The sequence below is a fragment of the Danio rerio genome, chromosome 9 (assembly GCF_049306965.1).
Source record: "Danio rerio strain Tuebingen ecotype United States chromosome 9, GRCz12tu, whole genome shotgun sequence".
Classification (NCBI taxonomy): domain Eukaryota; kingdom Metazoa; phylum Chordata; class Actinopteri; order Cypriniformes; family Danionidae; genus Danio; species Danio rerio.
In genome coordinates, this window is record NC_133184.1 from 15130812 (window position 1) to 15145016 (window position 14205).

The 14205-nt window shown below is 35.2% G+C and overlaps 1 protein-coding gene and 1 long non-coding RNA gene across 6 annotated transcripts in view; both read right to left on the minus strand.

The window, feature by feature from the left end:
• LOC141376089 (uncharacterized) overlaps positions 1-14205 on the minus strand; it is a 1000182-nt gene that overhangs the window by 409455 nt on the left and 576522 nt on the right. The window lies entirely within an intron of this gene.
• Positions 1-14205, minus strand: part of pard3bb (par-3 family cell polarity regulator beta b) — a 679872-nt gene that overhangs the window by 374436 nt on the left and 291231 nt on the right. For all 5 annotated transcript variants that reach the window (XM_073912548.1, XM_021478865.3, XM_009304543.5 and 2 more), the window contains one exon: positions 3472-3657. In XM_073912548.1, coding sequence (XP_073768649.1) covers positions 3472-3657 — 186 coding nt within the window. The remainder of the gene's footprint in view (positions 1-3471; positions 3658-14205) is intronic.

Consider the following 14205-nt stretch of genomic DNA (forward strand, 5'->3'; position numbering starts at 1 on the left):
TGATGATTTGCAATGGAGAATCCTTCATGGGGCTATTGCTGTAAACTCCTGAAATTAGTCCGATATGTCCTTTTTGCAATGAAAGAGAAACCATTTTTCATGTCTTTGTGAAATGTGTTAGATTGGGGCCATTGTTTAAGTTATTGCAAAGTTTTTTTTTTTGTTAGATGTTGTGAGACTTTCTCGGTTGAAACATTCATCTTCGGTTTTAAATATGTAAGGAGTAAGAGATTTTCTTGTCAATTATTGAACTTTATACTAGGACAAGCAAAAATGGCTGTGTATGTGAGCAGAAGGAGGAAAATTGAAAATAACACAACGTAATGTAGTTATTGTTTTTTCAAGCATGATACAAGCAAGAGTCTTAACTGATTTTAGTTACTATATACAAATGGATGATTTGGAAACTTTCGAAAATATTTGATGCTATAATAATGCTTTGTGTTGCGTACATGAAAACTATGTTGTTTTTACACTCATTTGAAATGTATAGTTTTTCTTTGATGTAAATTGAATTGACTAATTTATAGTAATATTGTGTCTGTTTTAATGTAATAAAGTTTTTGTAAAAATCAAATCTCTCTCTCTCTCTCTTCTCTTCTCTCTCTCTGTTTAAAACTGTTGGCAAAGCAGTCAACAAAAATTATTCCTCCACACCCCATAAGATGGCATAGGGCAGCTGGATTAGTCCAAAAGGGCATAGTACTTTTTTGCGGTTGGGTCTGTTTTAGTTCGGATCATGTTCTCAACACAAACTAACTCCTTTAAGGTTTGTTTTTTGGTCTGCTTTTGGTGTGCACTCGAGTGCGATTACTACATTCACACCTGCCCAAACGAACCGCAGCAAGAGGGAAAACGAACTCTAGTGCGATACAACCAGACTAAATATGGCAGGTGAGAAACACCCTAGGTTTATAATCAGAAAAAGGTGGAAAGTTACTCAATTTTCCCAAACACTTTCATGTTTCAGGTGAAATGAATGAAATCAGCCTCACATTCAAAGGCATTTAAGGAGACCTTTAAACTTTAACAAGAACTGTAAGAACCATTTTTAACAATTGTTTTTTAAATAAAATCTGACTCACACTAAGAAAATAAAGAGTTTAGATGCAAAAACCTCTAAGTGCCATCAGAATTGTTTGCCTACATTGAGCATTTGTCTTAGCCTCTTGTGTTTATGTTCAGTTATTTCATGTTAAAAAAATGAAAATAATTATTTTTTTGTCATAATGCATCTGAACTCTTCAAATGTAAATTGTATTTACTTAAATGTATTTAAAGTTGTAAATATATTTCAATTTGCTATCACCTCATTTTATTTTATGCATGACTCATTCACAAAAAGGTCAACTGTGGTTAAAATGCTGTTGTTGTTGTTGTTTGTTGTTTTAAAGAAAAATTAACAAGAAAAACACAGATTTCCAATCATTTGTCCAAAAATCCATATAATCAAGATGAATGTTATTTAAACCAAATGGGAAAAAACACCCAATCTGTCACCAACACCCTGAAAATGAACAGGTGCAGCTGAAAAAAAGACATGTTAGTACAGACAGAAAGATGAGCCTATAGAAATACTCGAGAAGGGTCCACTCAGCACCCTGCTGATAGTCCCCATCCCGTCTGCTGAGGTCAAATAAAACCTCATCAGCGAAGGGGGACAGAGGTCAGAGGTCAAGGGAACCAAAACACATGCCAAGAGTAGCTAACAGGGATCGTGACCTGTTTATAGTCTCCACTCACAACCCTTCGGCCTTGTTTGACACTGTGGACATCTACTACGTCTTCATAATGTCTTGTGGGGGGCATTTAAAAGCATATTTTACTCATTAACTGGTGTCATTAGCTGACTAATTTTACGACAGATGTGGTTTTCTCTGAAATTTAAAGAACATTGGTTTCTAAAAGCCTTTGGACACAAATCTCTTTTTCTTTTTTTTTTTTTTGGTGTTCAAAATTATGATAAAAAACAATTTATTAGATGTTGGTTGGTTTGTTACTCTTACGCTCACCAGTGCATCATTCCTTCAATTAATATAATATGGTAATAGTAATACTAATATAGTAAAAGTAGTAAGTTGTATTTTAAGAAATTGATGTGAAGGAAAAACTTTTTCAACATCATTACTTCAGTCTAGTCTACACATGCTCCATCAGAAATAATTGAAAGTTTATGGTTTGTTTGTGTGCACTAGTTCTCATTTCCCTTTGTGGAATGGACATTCCAGACTGCTGTCCCATGCAGGTACGGAAAGATACATCCCCTTGATGTCAGCTTGGTATGTCCCAGGCTTTAAGGCTCATCCACACAGAATATCTTTTTCTATTGTAATGCATTACTTTTCCATTGTTTTTCTATGTAAATGAGCTTGACAGATGTGCATGACTGTTATCCTCATGCCTCTCATCTTTTGAAGTGGCTCACTTTTTAGATGAAGTGTCAATTCAAAAGAACAACTTTTACACGCAGCGCCTCTCATCAGTGTTAGTTCCAAAGCAGTGACCCCTTATAACCACTTTACATATCCAAGGCTACAGAAGTCTGATGTCAGAATATACATTTCATATTCCCCAGCATTGCTTATGTGGAGGTAAGAATATTGTGTTTATATTAAAAAAAAAAAAAAAAAAAAAGGGAAGATAAAAGATTTTGGTTCTAAACCAGCACTTACATTGCTTGGTTTAAAAGGGGTGTATATTGTCTTACACTAAAAAAAATGGACATGAGCTTAATGTTTTTTGGGGGATGCAATATATTGGCCAGTGTGGATATAAAAATGCATAGCACATTATTTTTAATACCACTCATTGCACAGCGTCAGTTATCTCTCTGTGTCAGCGGAAGCACAGATGTGACTCTTGGCAGGTCCTTTGCAGCTATTTCTGAGGCTCTGTCACTAAACTTTAGCATTTGTCAATAGCATATGTTTCTCAATATGCTTTATACCTCAATCACATTGTCAAAAAAAAAAAAGTTATTTAAAGCACAATTACATGTTTTAGCATTATTATTTTTTACACTATTTCACTTGGATGGTTAATTAAACTTTTATTGAAGACGAAAGTTCTAAACGTGTTATTGGTCAAATCTGGCATTGGTCAACACATTTGTGTTAATTTAGCTATTATTATCAGCAGTGATGTTTGTTTATTTTTATTGTCTTCATTTATAAGTAAAAATGTGACTTTCAGCTAACCATTCCTAATGATAATTTTAGGGGGGGAAAAAAAACTAAAATGTATTACGTATATTATTATGTAGTTCAGCAGATGATTGTTTTCTGGTGTGAATGACCTTCTGCCACTTTTCCAAAAGATCAACTAGAAGTAACTATTTGTTGCTCCTGCAACTGGGATTGATGGCAAGACTTTTGTCAGGTAGTGTACTACTGGAAAAAAGTCAATTCTAAGAATTTATATATATTTTTTGCATTTCATAAATACATATGATATGTAAATGCAATGTGATACCTTAAAAGCTGCTCCTCCATGGATGATTGACTTAATAAAGATGCCCAGGTCCTCGCCAGTCTCGCGGGACTTATTACCCTTCAGACTGACCCCTAACCCTGCGGAGCCAGAGTCATTGAGAGGGACCTCAAACATCAGCTGCTCCTTCCCTTCCTCTGACAGCAGCAAGCGGGCCTGCTCCTCTTTCTGCAGGGAAAACAACAATGACGGAGGAGAATGAGACGAGGGAGAAGACAGGTCATTCCATTTCAACATAAAAAGCCCACTATTTTAGCAGAGAATAGCTCAACCTTTTCATGCCTCTTTTCTGCCTGTGATGGCAATGGGGTCATTTAGAAACATAATCCATTCTCCATTATGGAGTCCAGCGCTCAGCTCCCCGCTGCATTCTCCCTCCCGCTTTCCCCATTTCCTTTCTTTCCTCTTTGTCTGCTTTCTCTCTATCTCTCTCCATAATGATGCTAAAATTACCTGTACATCTCTTCAGCAGAAGTTTGTTTTAAAATGACTGTTAATATGAAGGAGGAAGGGGGAGGGGGGGTGACATTATATCTGTGTGGTAAAAAATAATTTCTGTCGCCACGGGAACAGGCTTTCTTTGCAGGAAAAGAATGAAAGAGAGCAAATGAAGAAGAAAATGGGTTTAAAAAGGTCTGAAAGAAGTTTGTTTTTGATCTATATAATGGCATAGTGTCTGCTAGAAAGATATAATGAGAGAGAGAGACATATTGACGCCAAAGTGTCTAACAGAGTTTTAATGTTACACGTGAAACATCCTACTTTCTTAATAAGCACGTTTGATGGAACATATCTTGAACAAGATTTTCCTTGCCCTTTTTATATATAACAGTTTGATGTACCATGTAATCATACTCTTAATGGTCACAACACAAAGCTCAATCCCCTGTCTTAAAAGACCATTTACAGCAACTATAGGCTGTGCAAATCTCAGCTTTCCTGTTTTCTCCTGTAGGCTTGAAAAGGGTTGCACCAACTAAACAATACTGGTCCTCACTGTGCTATCACAACAGTGCTGACCTGCTGTGGGATAGACTCTACAAGAACCCTGATGGTGTCCTCTGGGTTCTGCCACCAAGAAATTAGCAGAAGATGCTTCAAGTCATGTTGTGAGGTAAGGCCATTCTGGTTTGAATTTTTAGGTCTATTAAATCTGCAAATGCTCAATTGATACAAATCTGGGGAATTTGAAGTATAGGGCAACACCTTGAACTATTTGTCGTGTACTTCAAACTGAACTGAACTTAATTTCTTACCTTACCTTAACTTACCTTACTTCAATTCAACTAATAAATCCTGCAAATGCTCAACTGATACAGATATGGGGAATTTTGAGTCCAGGCCAACACCTTGAATTCTTCATGTAATTCAAACTGAACTGAACTTAATTTCTTACCTTACCTCAACTTAACTTAACTCAACTCAACTCAACAAGACTAATGAACTAAACTTAACATCTTACCTTATCTTATTTTACCTTACATTAACCTAAACTCAACTCGACTAATAAATCAAATTCTTAAACTCAATTAATAAATCTTGCAGGTGCTAAAATTAAACAGATATGGGGAATTTGAAGTCCAGGGAAGCACCTTGAACTCTTCTTAATGTACTTCAAACTGAACTGAACTTAATTTCTTACCTTACCTTAACTCAACTAATAAATCTTACAAATGCTCACCTAAATATACAGATCTGGGGAATTTGGAGTCCAGGGCAACACCTTAAACTCTATGTACTTTAAATTGAACTGTACTTAATTTCCTACCTTACCTTACCTCAACTCACTTTATTGTGCCCAATGGGAAAATTTGTCTTGGACCCTAGAGCCACATTTGCATACACTGAACAAAACAGACAACGCAAATCAACATAAACATTCAAGAAGAAAACATTTATTTAAGTCTACTTGGTAAAAAGATTTATTAAAACGATTGATTCTGCACACAGTTAGCCTGTGTTGTCTACCAAAAGGTAGTAACTCGTACTCACAAAATAAATTACCTGAGGGGTCAGCTAATATTTTATTAGTTTCATCGAGAACTAATTGCTAATAAAAAGATTATAAAGACCGATAAAGAGTCTCTTTTCCCTGTGATTCTTATGGCTGTCTTTACCAAATGTCCAAGCTTGGCTTTAAATTGAATTGTAACATTTCCATTTCAGTGTGGTAGGGTGCATTATCCTTCTGAAAAAGTCCACTTTGAACATGGAACATCAATGACATAAATGAGTGTATACTTGTTCAAAATGTTTAGGTAGGCGTCACATGTCAAAATTACATCCACCAGAAGGATCTAGAATTTCCCAGCATCACACAACCACTTTCGAAAGTGCATAAGGGTCATCAAAATAACTCTACAGAAAAATTAGTCTGCATTAACCATTATTAATGTTTTTGTGGCCCATGCCACCAGACAAGATAGCCTCCAATGCCCTTACTCTCAGTCTTGGGTTTGTGGTTTGCCCTCCTCTCACCACTGCTGACCAATCCACAACCCTTGCCTTTTCAGAGAAATTCTGACCCATTCATTTTGTCACTACAGTTGGGCTCTCATCAAAGTCCCTCAAATATATTTCCCTGTCCATTTTGTCTGCATGCAGGACATCAATTGCAAGAACTAATTGTTTCTTTTTTTTAATCTATGCAGACTCTGACACCGTTTAAATAGTAATTTTTATGCCTCATACACAACATGTTTAAAAAAAAAAAAGGGGAATTTATTTAAGCATTTTGCCTACTCGTTTTACATGACAACAACACTGAAAACACATAAATCTGAAAATGGGTTACAAAGTGGACGTTTTTAAAGATGCAGTCAAGTCCAGTCTTTGTAAACGATGATGTTGTTCATGTGCACAGTACATGTTTACTAAGGTGTAGATTGAAGACAAGCTTTAGCAAACACACAACAGTGGCAGAATATGCAGTAATGTTGCTGTTGCTCCAGTGTAAGCAAACGCTTCATTAGCAAAGTGTGAATTTACTTCACATTACAACAGCGACGATGCATCCCACAGAAAGCAAATTCTATATACACACCAGAGTGGCATACAACATTTTTGGCTGTTTTTGCAGATGTGTAAACATGGATAATTTGGAAAACATTGTTGTGAAAATATGAAACTTTTAACCTTATTTTAACATTTGCTTTTTTTGGCTGCACCATTGTCATGTAAAACTATCCTTAATATGTGACACTGTAAGAAGATGATATTCATCTCTCCTGTGACTAGTCATAATGTTTACCTTATTAATCTACAGTATAAAGCAAATCATAAATGCTTGATTACCTACAGATATACAAAGCACCTGCAATCAACTCTCCAACAATACAGTATTTGAAAAAAAGTATATGAAAAGCAGTACACCAAAAGTCTGTCTAAACTCATAGTATAATAATAGTATAGTAATAGTATAGTAATAGTATAGTAATAGTATAGTATAGTTTAGCATAGCATAGTATAGTATAAATACAGTGATGCTGGTTTAATACATGACAAAAAAATATATAATCCCTTTAAATTTCATTCATATTAACCATGCTCATACATAGTACACGTTATACAGAATAATATGCTTTTGAACAGGTAGGAGGTTTCATTCATTTATTTTCCTTTCGGCTTAGTCCCTTTATTAACCTGGGGTCGCCCCAGCGGAATGAACCGCCAACTTATCCAGCACGTTTTTACGCAGCAAATGCCCTTCCAGCTGCAACTCATCTCTGGGAAACAGGTATGAGGTTTGTTCAAATTTAAATGCAACTACTCTGACAGTGGATGATTTTGGACACACTGCCTAATTAAAGGTCATTGAAAAATGGTCATATAGAACTAAATAAGCCATGCAAAAAGGCTTCAGGGAACAAAAATCAAATGATATGAAGGAATAGAAAAATTGTCCCTCGTGCCACATGATAAAAATGTGATTCACAACCAGTAGAGTCAAACAAATCCATAGACCTGACAGGAGCCACAAGGATTGAAAATATTATGAAATATTATTACAGGAATGAACAGGACTGAGAAGACCGGCTAAGACGGAGTATGTGTGGGTCAGCAAGGACTGGTTTATCTCTGTTTACTGTGGGATTGTGGGTTTTGAAAGTATTAGTGTCATGCACTCACAAACACGCGATCGACTCAGCAACTCTGAGAAATTCTGTGAAGACTGAAAATACCGCTGACTGCATGTCATGGGGAGGACAGGAAAAAGTGAGGGGTTTAAGGAATTTAACCCTGAGCAGATGCCCTAAATGCCCTCAAAATAACTTTAAAATGCCAGAGTGACCGACTCGCACGTGTCAGAACTGTTTAAAGACCGTCAACAAACGATAAGCTAATTATTTATTCATTTACCAAAGCCATTTTCAACTGACCTCCATAGACATGTGAACTTTATCAGACTAGCCAACCTGCCATTTGTTCATCTACAGATGTGTTTGAGTAGCTAAACCCAAATGAAAGACGCCAGCCATGTGAGGTTCTGAATGAAGACAAAGCTCTGGGATCACATCGAGTCTATCAGCTGGGGAAATCACAGGGCTAAAGCCCGCTGTGTGTACAGCTAGCAGCACGTCTGTATGCTAACCGTGGTGATATTTCACAACCGAGCCCCCTGCCAAGACCTTGTTCTGATTCAAAATGCCACATCACATTTCCTTTAGCCATTTCCCCGGAGTTTATCAGTCAGCATGTTCCCCTGAATCAAACATATGGTTTGTGATGTGATTTTACATTTTTTCTGTCGCACATTACAAAAGTTTATATAATTAGTATTGTCATGATTTACAATGCAGTAAATGGTCAAACATTTATTTTTCTTCATTTGATCTATTGATATAAAAACTGCTGTATTACAAATATAGACCAATCTCAAAACAGTCTTATGGAGTGATCTCAAGCATAGTTCAAAAAATTACAACTATTATTTATACAGTAAATAATTGTTTTCATCTACATATCTAAAAACATAGCATATACATTTTGCCACTGAAAACCATGTTCTCTGGTGTGAAGCTTTATGTTAATTTTAAAACGGGCAATTCCAGATTGAAATGAAGGACTTCATGTAACTGGATCATGTAACTGAAGCCAGATCCCGATTTCCACATGTTAAGTTTGTTTCTTAGAATGTTTCAAATATTCACATACTTTTTTTAGAACCACTATAAAATAAAACAAAAAATAAAAAACCAGTCAAAGCTCAGATCAAGTTTAAATCACTGATGATTGCTTACAGAACAGCCACTGGCACTGCACCCTCTTACCTCCACCTGCTCATGAATGATTATCCCCTCCAGAAGCCTCCAAACAGGGAGTGAGCACAACCTTGTAGTGCCATCGCAGAGAGACCTCAAGTCACTTTCCAAAGCCTTTTCATTCAATGTTCCATGCTCGTGGAATGATTTTCCCATTACATGGTATCACACAAAAACTAAAAACCCATCTTTCCGAGAGCACCTTAATAAATAAAATCTACAGGTGAATAAAACCACCTGTAGAAGCACTTTCTATCTCTCATTTTCTCTCTCTCTCAAAAAAAAAAAAAACAGTTTTACTCTAGCACTAATTTTTTTAAGCAAAAACAAGTTTTTTTGAATAATTAGCACTTCTTGTATATATTGCCTCTTCTTGTTGAGTCGCTGAATGCCTTCTCAATTGTAAGTTGATTTAAAAAGTGTCTGCTAAATGACTAATTGTAAATGTAAAATTCTTAAGTTTTATTGGTGTGACACCTCTTATTTTTTAACAACAAGCCCAACAAGCCATGAAGACAAAATAAATCATATCGAATAAATAAAACTATATGAAAATAAGTGTCCAAGAATGGAGATAAATCACTCTCACGCTAGTTGTCTTATTTATGCCTATGTTGCTTTGTATTATTCAGAGCCCCGAGTTTTCGGAATTCTGTGATCGCAGAATCCAATACAAATAATATTTTAAATGCAAAATAATCGGCAAAAAAATAAATAATATCATAAAACATCCAATTCCAAGCCATATAATCAAATTAGATTTATTTCAGTTTGCTATGTATTGTTTTACATGGCTTATAGACATTATAGACAAGACCTGTGCCCTTACAATCATTTCATTACATGGCAGTAGAGGTGAATTGTTTTGCAAAGTCATGGGAGATGGGATAACACATCATGTGGCTCGAATTGGGTGTTTTGTGCATATGACGCACTTCAGAGTGCAAAGGAAAGTTGGAACGAACAACCATTCAGAAGGTCCAGAGAGTGAAATCTGAGAGAAACTACGATTGTGGATGAAAGAGTTATATAACCTTCCTTTAAATTAAATTGCCTTAATCCCAACCGTTTTAGATCTGTTTGAGATCTTGTCTTGACAAAAATGAAGAAGCTTTATTTGCATGATTTGTGCCATTGTGTCAGATTGCACCTTGTTATATAATAATAATTATTATTATTTTTTTTTTTCAAAATAGTCTGCAAATTTCTGAGAATTACCACCACAAAATCAGCCAATTTTGTTGGTAAAAAAAAATTAAAAACTTAAAAAAAAAAAAAAAAACTAGGGGGGTCTGATTATTACAGTAATTTTTCCTTAATTTTTGGTATGTCACACTGAAGAACATTTACACAGCACAATTGAGTGAAACTGTTTTAAATTACAGTAAAAAAAATGTATGAAGTGTCAAACTATACAAAAATAAAAATGGTGTTTCATAAAAAAAAAACAAAAAAAAAAACATTGCCACTTTGTCATCTACCCATATGTCTCCACCACAAGTCTCTCTCCAATAAGCTTTATTGTTTTAATCATAATGACAAGCAAAGTCATTTAAACTGCAATTCTGACAAAGGGCATAAGTGTTTGAATAAGCACCGTCTATATGTCTTAGACTTGCTTTGTCTAATCTGCATACACAACATCTGTTCCTCCGCAGTGGAAAGCGTCTTAATGATGAACAAGACGTATGATGTCATCAGGCGGAGCAGATGGATCACCGTCATCTATAGGTACAGCAGCGAATGACATTTCGAGGGCTTAAAGATGAGCAGATCCGCAGCTGTTCGCTCAGGAAATCACACCGTCTCTCATAACCTCTGTGTGTCAGTCACTCACAAACACATTTAGGCCTTAGTCTCTATTGTTTGAGTGCAAACAGACCGGTCTCTCAGAGTTATTGTGCTCTGGGGACTCTGGAAGAGAGCAGGAAGAGGAAGTAAGGAGGTTCTCTAGGGAACCGGGATGCCATCAGACTTTTGCGGTTTCTGTGAGTGAGGGATTTACAATGGCTACTGTTAACAAAGCTTGTAAGGCCAACCCCCGACAAGCAAACACATGCCACAAAAAGAGCTTCTGTGGAAAAGTGTCAATTATGTGTGATCTATAACTTACCCACCTGGGGAGGAATATTTCTCTGATTTACACAGGGGGGATTGGAAGATGTGCACAAGTTTAAAACAATGGACAGATGTACAGTATTCATCTTTCCAAAAAATGTCATTTATAAAAAAAAATGCCAAAAAGGCAGTGGTTTGGAACAGATGTTACCATTAAGAAACCTTGAAGGCACAGCCAAGCATTTGGTTGTGTTGGACAGCAATATTTCAAAAAATGCAGACGGAAGAATTAAGGAAATGCTAAATCCAAAGGAAATGTAACTTTGGAAACCTGATAACAGCTACTGGCAAGATTCTGATTAACAGATTTCAATGTGGGGACATGACCTTTATTTGGAGATATTTGTTTATTCACCTCATCTATATGTCTATTAAATTAGCAAATGTACATGCAATATATATACATATATATATATATATATATATATATATATATATATATATATATATATATATATATATATATATATATATATATATATATATATATATATCAAATGCATTTATTATAATTTTAGAATTTAATTGTTTTGATATTTTTCTGCACTTTTTTGTTTCTTCTCAAAACCAAACAAATAAAGAAAGCATTCTAAACGTTTTTTTTAATAGCTTAAACATTTATAGTTCGTAGCCTTAAATACTACTTGCATCAAAAAATGTACTTCATAAAATGCTCATAATGTATTACAGATCACTTCTGGTACTCTTGAGGTGGGATACGGGTATGTTTAGGGGAATGTTTGGAGGTATAGGTAAGTTTCAGCGTGGCTTAAAAGCAAAATTAAGCACTCAGTCAAGTTTACATTATTTTGTACATTATTTTCCATTGCTAATGGAAATTAATCTTACAAACTTGATTAATGTAAGCATTTAGCAGAAAGTGGCATGTTTTACTATAGGTTTTACACCTAGGGTGCTGCCATCCTTAAACCAAACTAAGATAGGTGCGGTTTTCACAAGGTTTTTATGTCCTTCAAACATGTTGAGAGATCAAACTGATCGACTTAAAAAAACCATATTCCTTGACATAATCCACAAAGACATGACTTAGTAAAGAAAAAAGTCATGTATCATATTAATTGTTGCATTAGTTTAAATGCAAATCCCCTCATCAGGCAGTGCTGCACCAGTGTGAGAAAGTGGACCAAAGAGCATCAAACAAAAGGTATTAACAAAAGAAAAATAAACAACTTAAATGCTTGTATTTGTTGTATTTGCACCAGCTTTGTGATGCACGTCCACAACTTTACTTCAACTTTATCTGTTCAGCTGAAGGAATGGAATCAACCCGTGATGTCAGACATAGCAACACTCCAAGATGGCGTCACCATAGGCCTAAAAGCTATAGTAAAACATGCCACTTTCTTCTAAACAATTACATTAATCGAGTTTGTTTAATATAATTTAGTTAAAGAAGAATCTTTTCCCAGTGATGGTTGCTGGAAGGGCATCCGCTGCGTAAAACATATGCTGAAATAGTTGGCGGCTCATTCTGCTGTGGCGACCCCAGAATAATAAAGGGACTAAGCCGAAAAGAAAATGAATGAATAAATGAATGAATAAAGTAAAATCCAATGTACAAAATAATGTAAAAGGTGTAAGGTATGGTAATGGTGTAATTACAACAGTAACTAATTGCAGATGTAATTACACGCAGGTATTTAATCAATCATAAATACAATGTATAACATGTATTTACACAATAAATACATTGTAACAAATGAATAATTTCAGTGTAAGTACATATTAGTTAAGGCCCCCTAATATGAAGTGGGACCTTATTTATGTATTTTTTGTCTTTACCAATAATCAGAATGTCTATATATTAGTGTATTTTATAATGCAATAAAATATACCATTACTAGATTGGCCAATTCTTTATTGGGTAATCAGTTGTTATTTACTACTTAATATGTTGAAAGTGTCATCACAAACCTGGGATGTTGTTTATCAGTCAGAACAGAAACAGAGACTAAACAAAAACAAACTATAGACGACCATGTTGACAAGTGTGAGGGGATTAAAAAATATCCAAAACTCTATTTCAAAAAACTGTTGTTATAATTTTAAGAGAGAAAAAAACAGAGACTGTGCGAGGATGAATTCTTCTAGCATGAATCTTTCAAGTACCTGTGATCATGCATGTTATCAACTGAATTATACTTTAAAAATGTCCTGCTTAAAATAAATTTGGGCTTTTCTGTCAATCTCAAAATCTCTAGAACAAGCCATCTGTTTCACTCACTCATCTTCCACCCACCTTACACCAATGCACATGTACAATTAGCCAGCTTCATCACTTACTACTGAGAATGCCCATGTATCAGTCTTGCTAATGGACTACAAGACTCAGCAGTCATTCTCCTCTGCCAGCCACAGGAATACTGACATGTCTGAGCTCACTGCTACTGCATATGTCAAGACATAAATATAATTCAGATTTGCCATCCACACAAACAAATGAAAGGTTTCCATGTTTTAAGGAGACTTTCAAACGCTTTTACTGTTCAAACTGTTATTATCCACTAATCCTGAACTCAACCTTCGCTAACTAACAAACAAACGAACGAACGAATACTTAGTAACTAACTAACTAACTAACTAACTAACTAACTAACTAACTAACTAACTAAATTACTTACTTGATATAAAAAAAAATATATTCAAAAAATGTCTTAAAATACCTACTTTTTATGATTTTTCTTGTTTATACATGTTAGTTTTTGCTTCATGATAAAATGTATTCATGTTCAGGTAATAGCAAACCATTTGAGTTTTTTTATTAGCAAGAACTGAACTGAGCTCCCATACATGCGTGCTTATATATCAAAGGTAAAACAACCACAGAAAAAGTCCTCTTAAAGGGGACATTTATACACAATGCATATCAAACATTAAGCAAACGTTACAATGTCACAATAATTAACCTTAAAAAAACAGCGCACTACCAGACTGCTGTTGTGTTTGCAATAAGGAGGGACGAGGCCTAATTCAGCTTCTAATCGACTCTGTCCTGTCCACTGCGACGCTTCAGTTTTTCAGCTTCGCGCACAAGAAAACACACAAGTTTTAATCAAAGCAAGGGCTTATCCTTCCTGGCGCTATCTTGTGGATAGACAAAAGCAACCGTCTTTAGTCTAAGCTCTCTCAGACATTGTAAATAAGTTAAAATAGGCACTATTTTTACAAATAAAGTGCATAGTTGCAATCTAAACAACTATATTCTCCACTAAAAAAAGCCTCAAAAGTACATTTTATTGTCTAACAACAGTAATATGTCAAACTATAGTGTCTCTCTGCTTGTTGTTGGCTGTATGTGGGTGGAGTAATACACAGA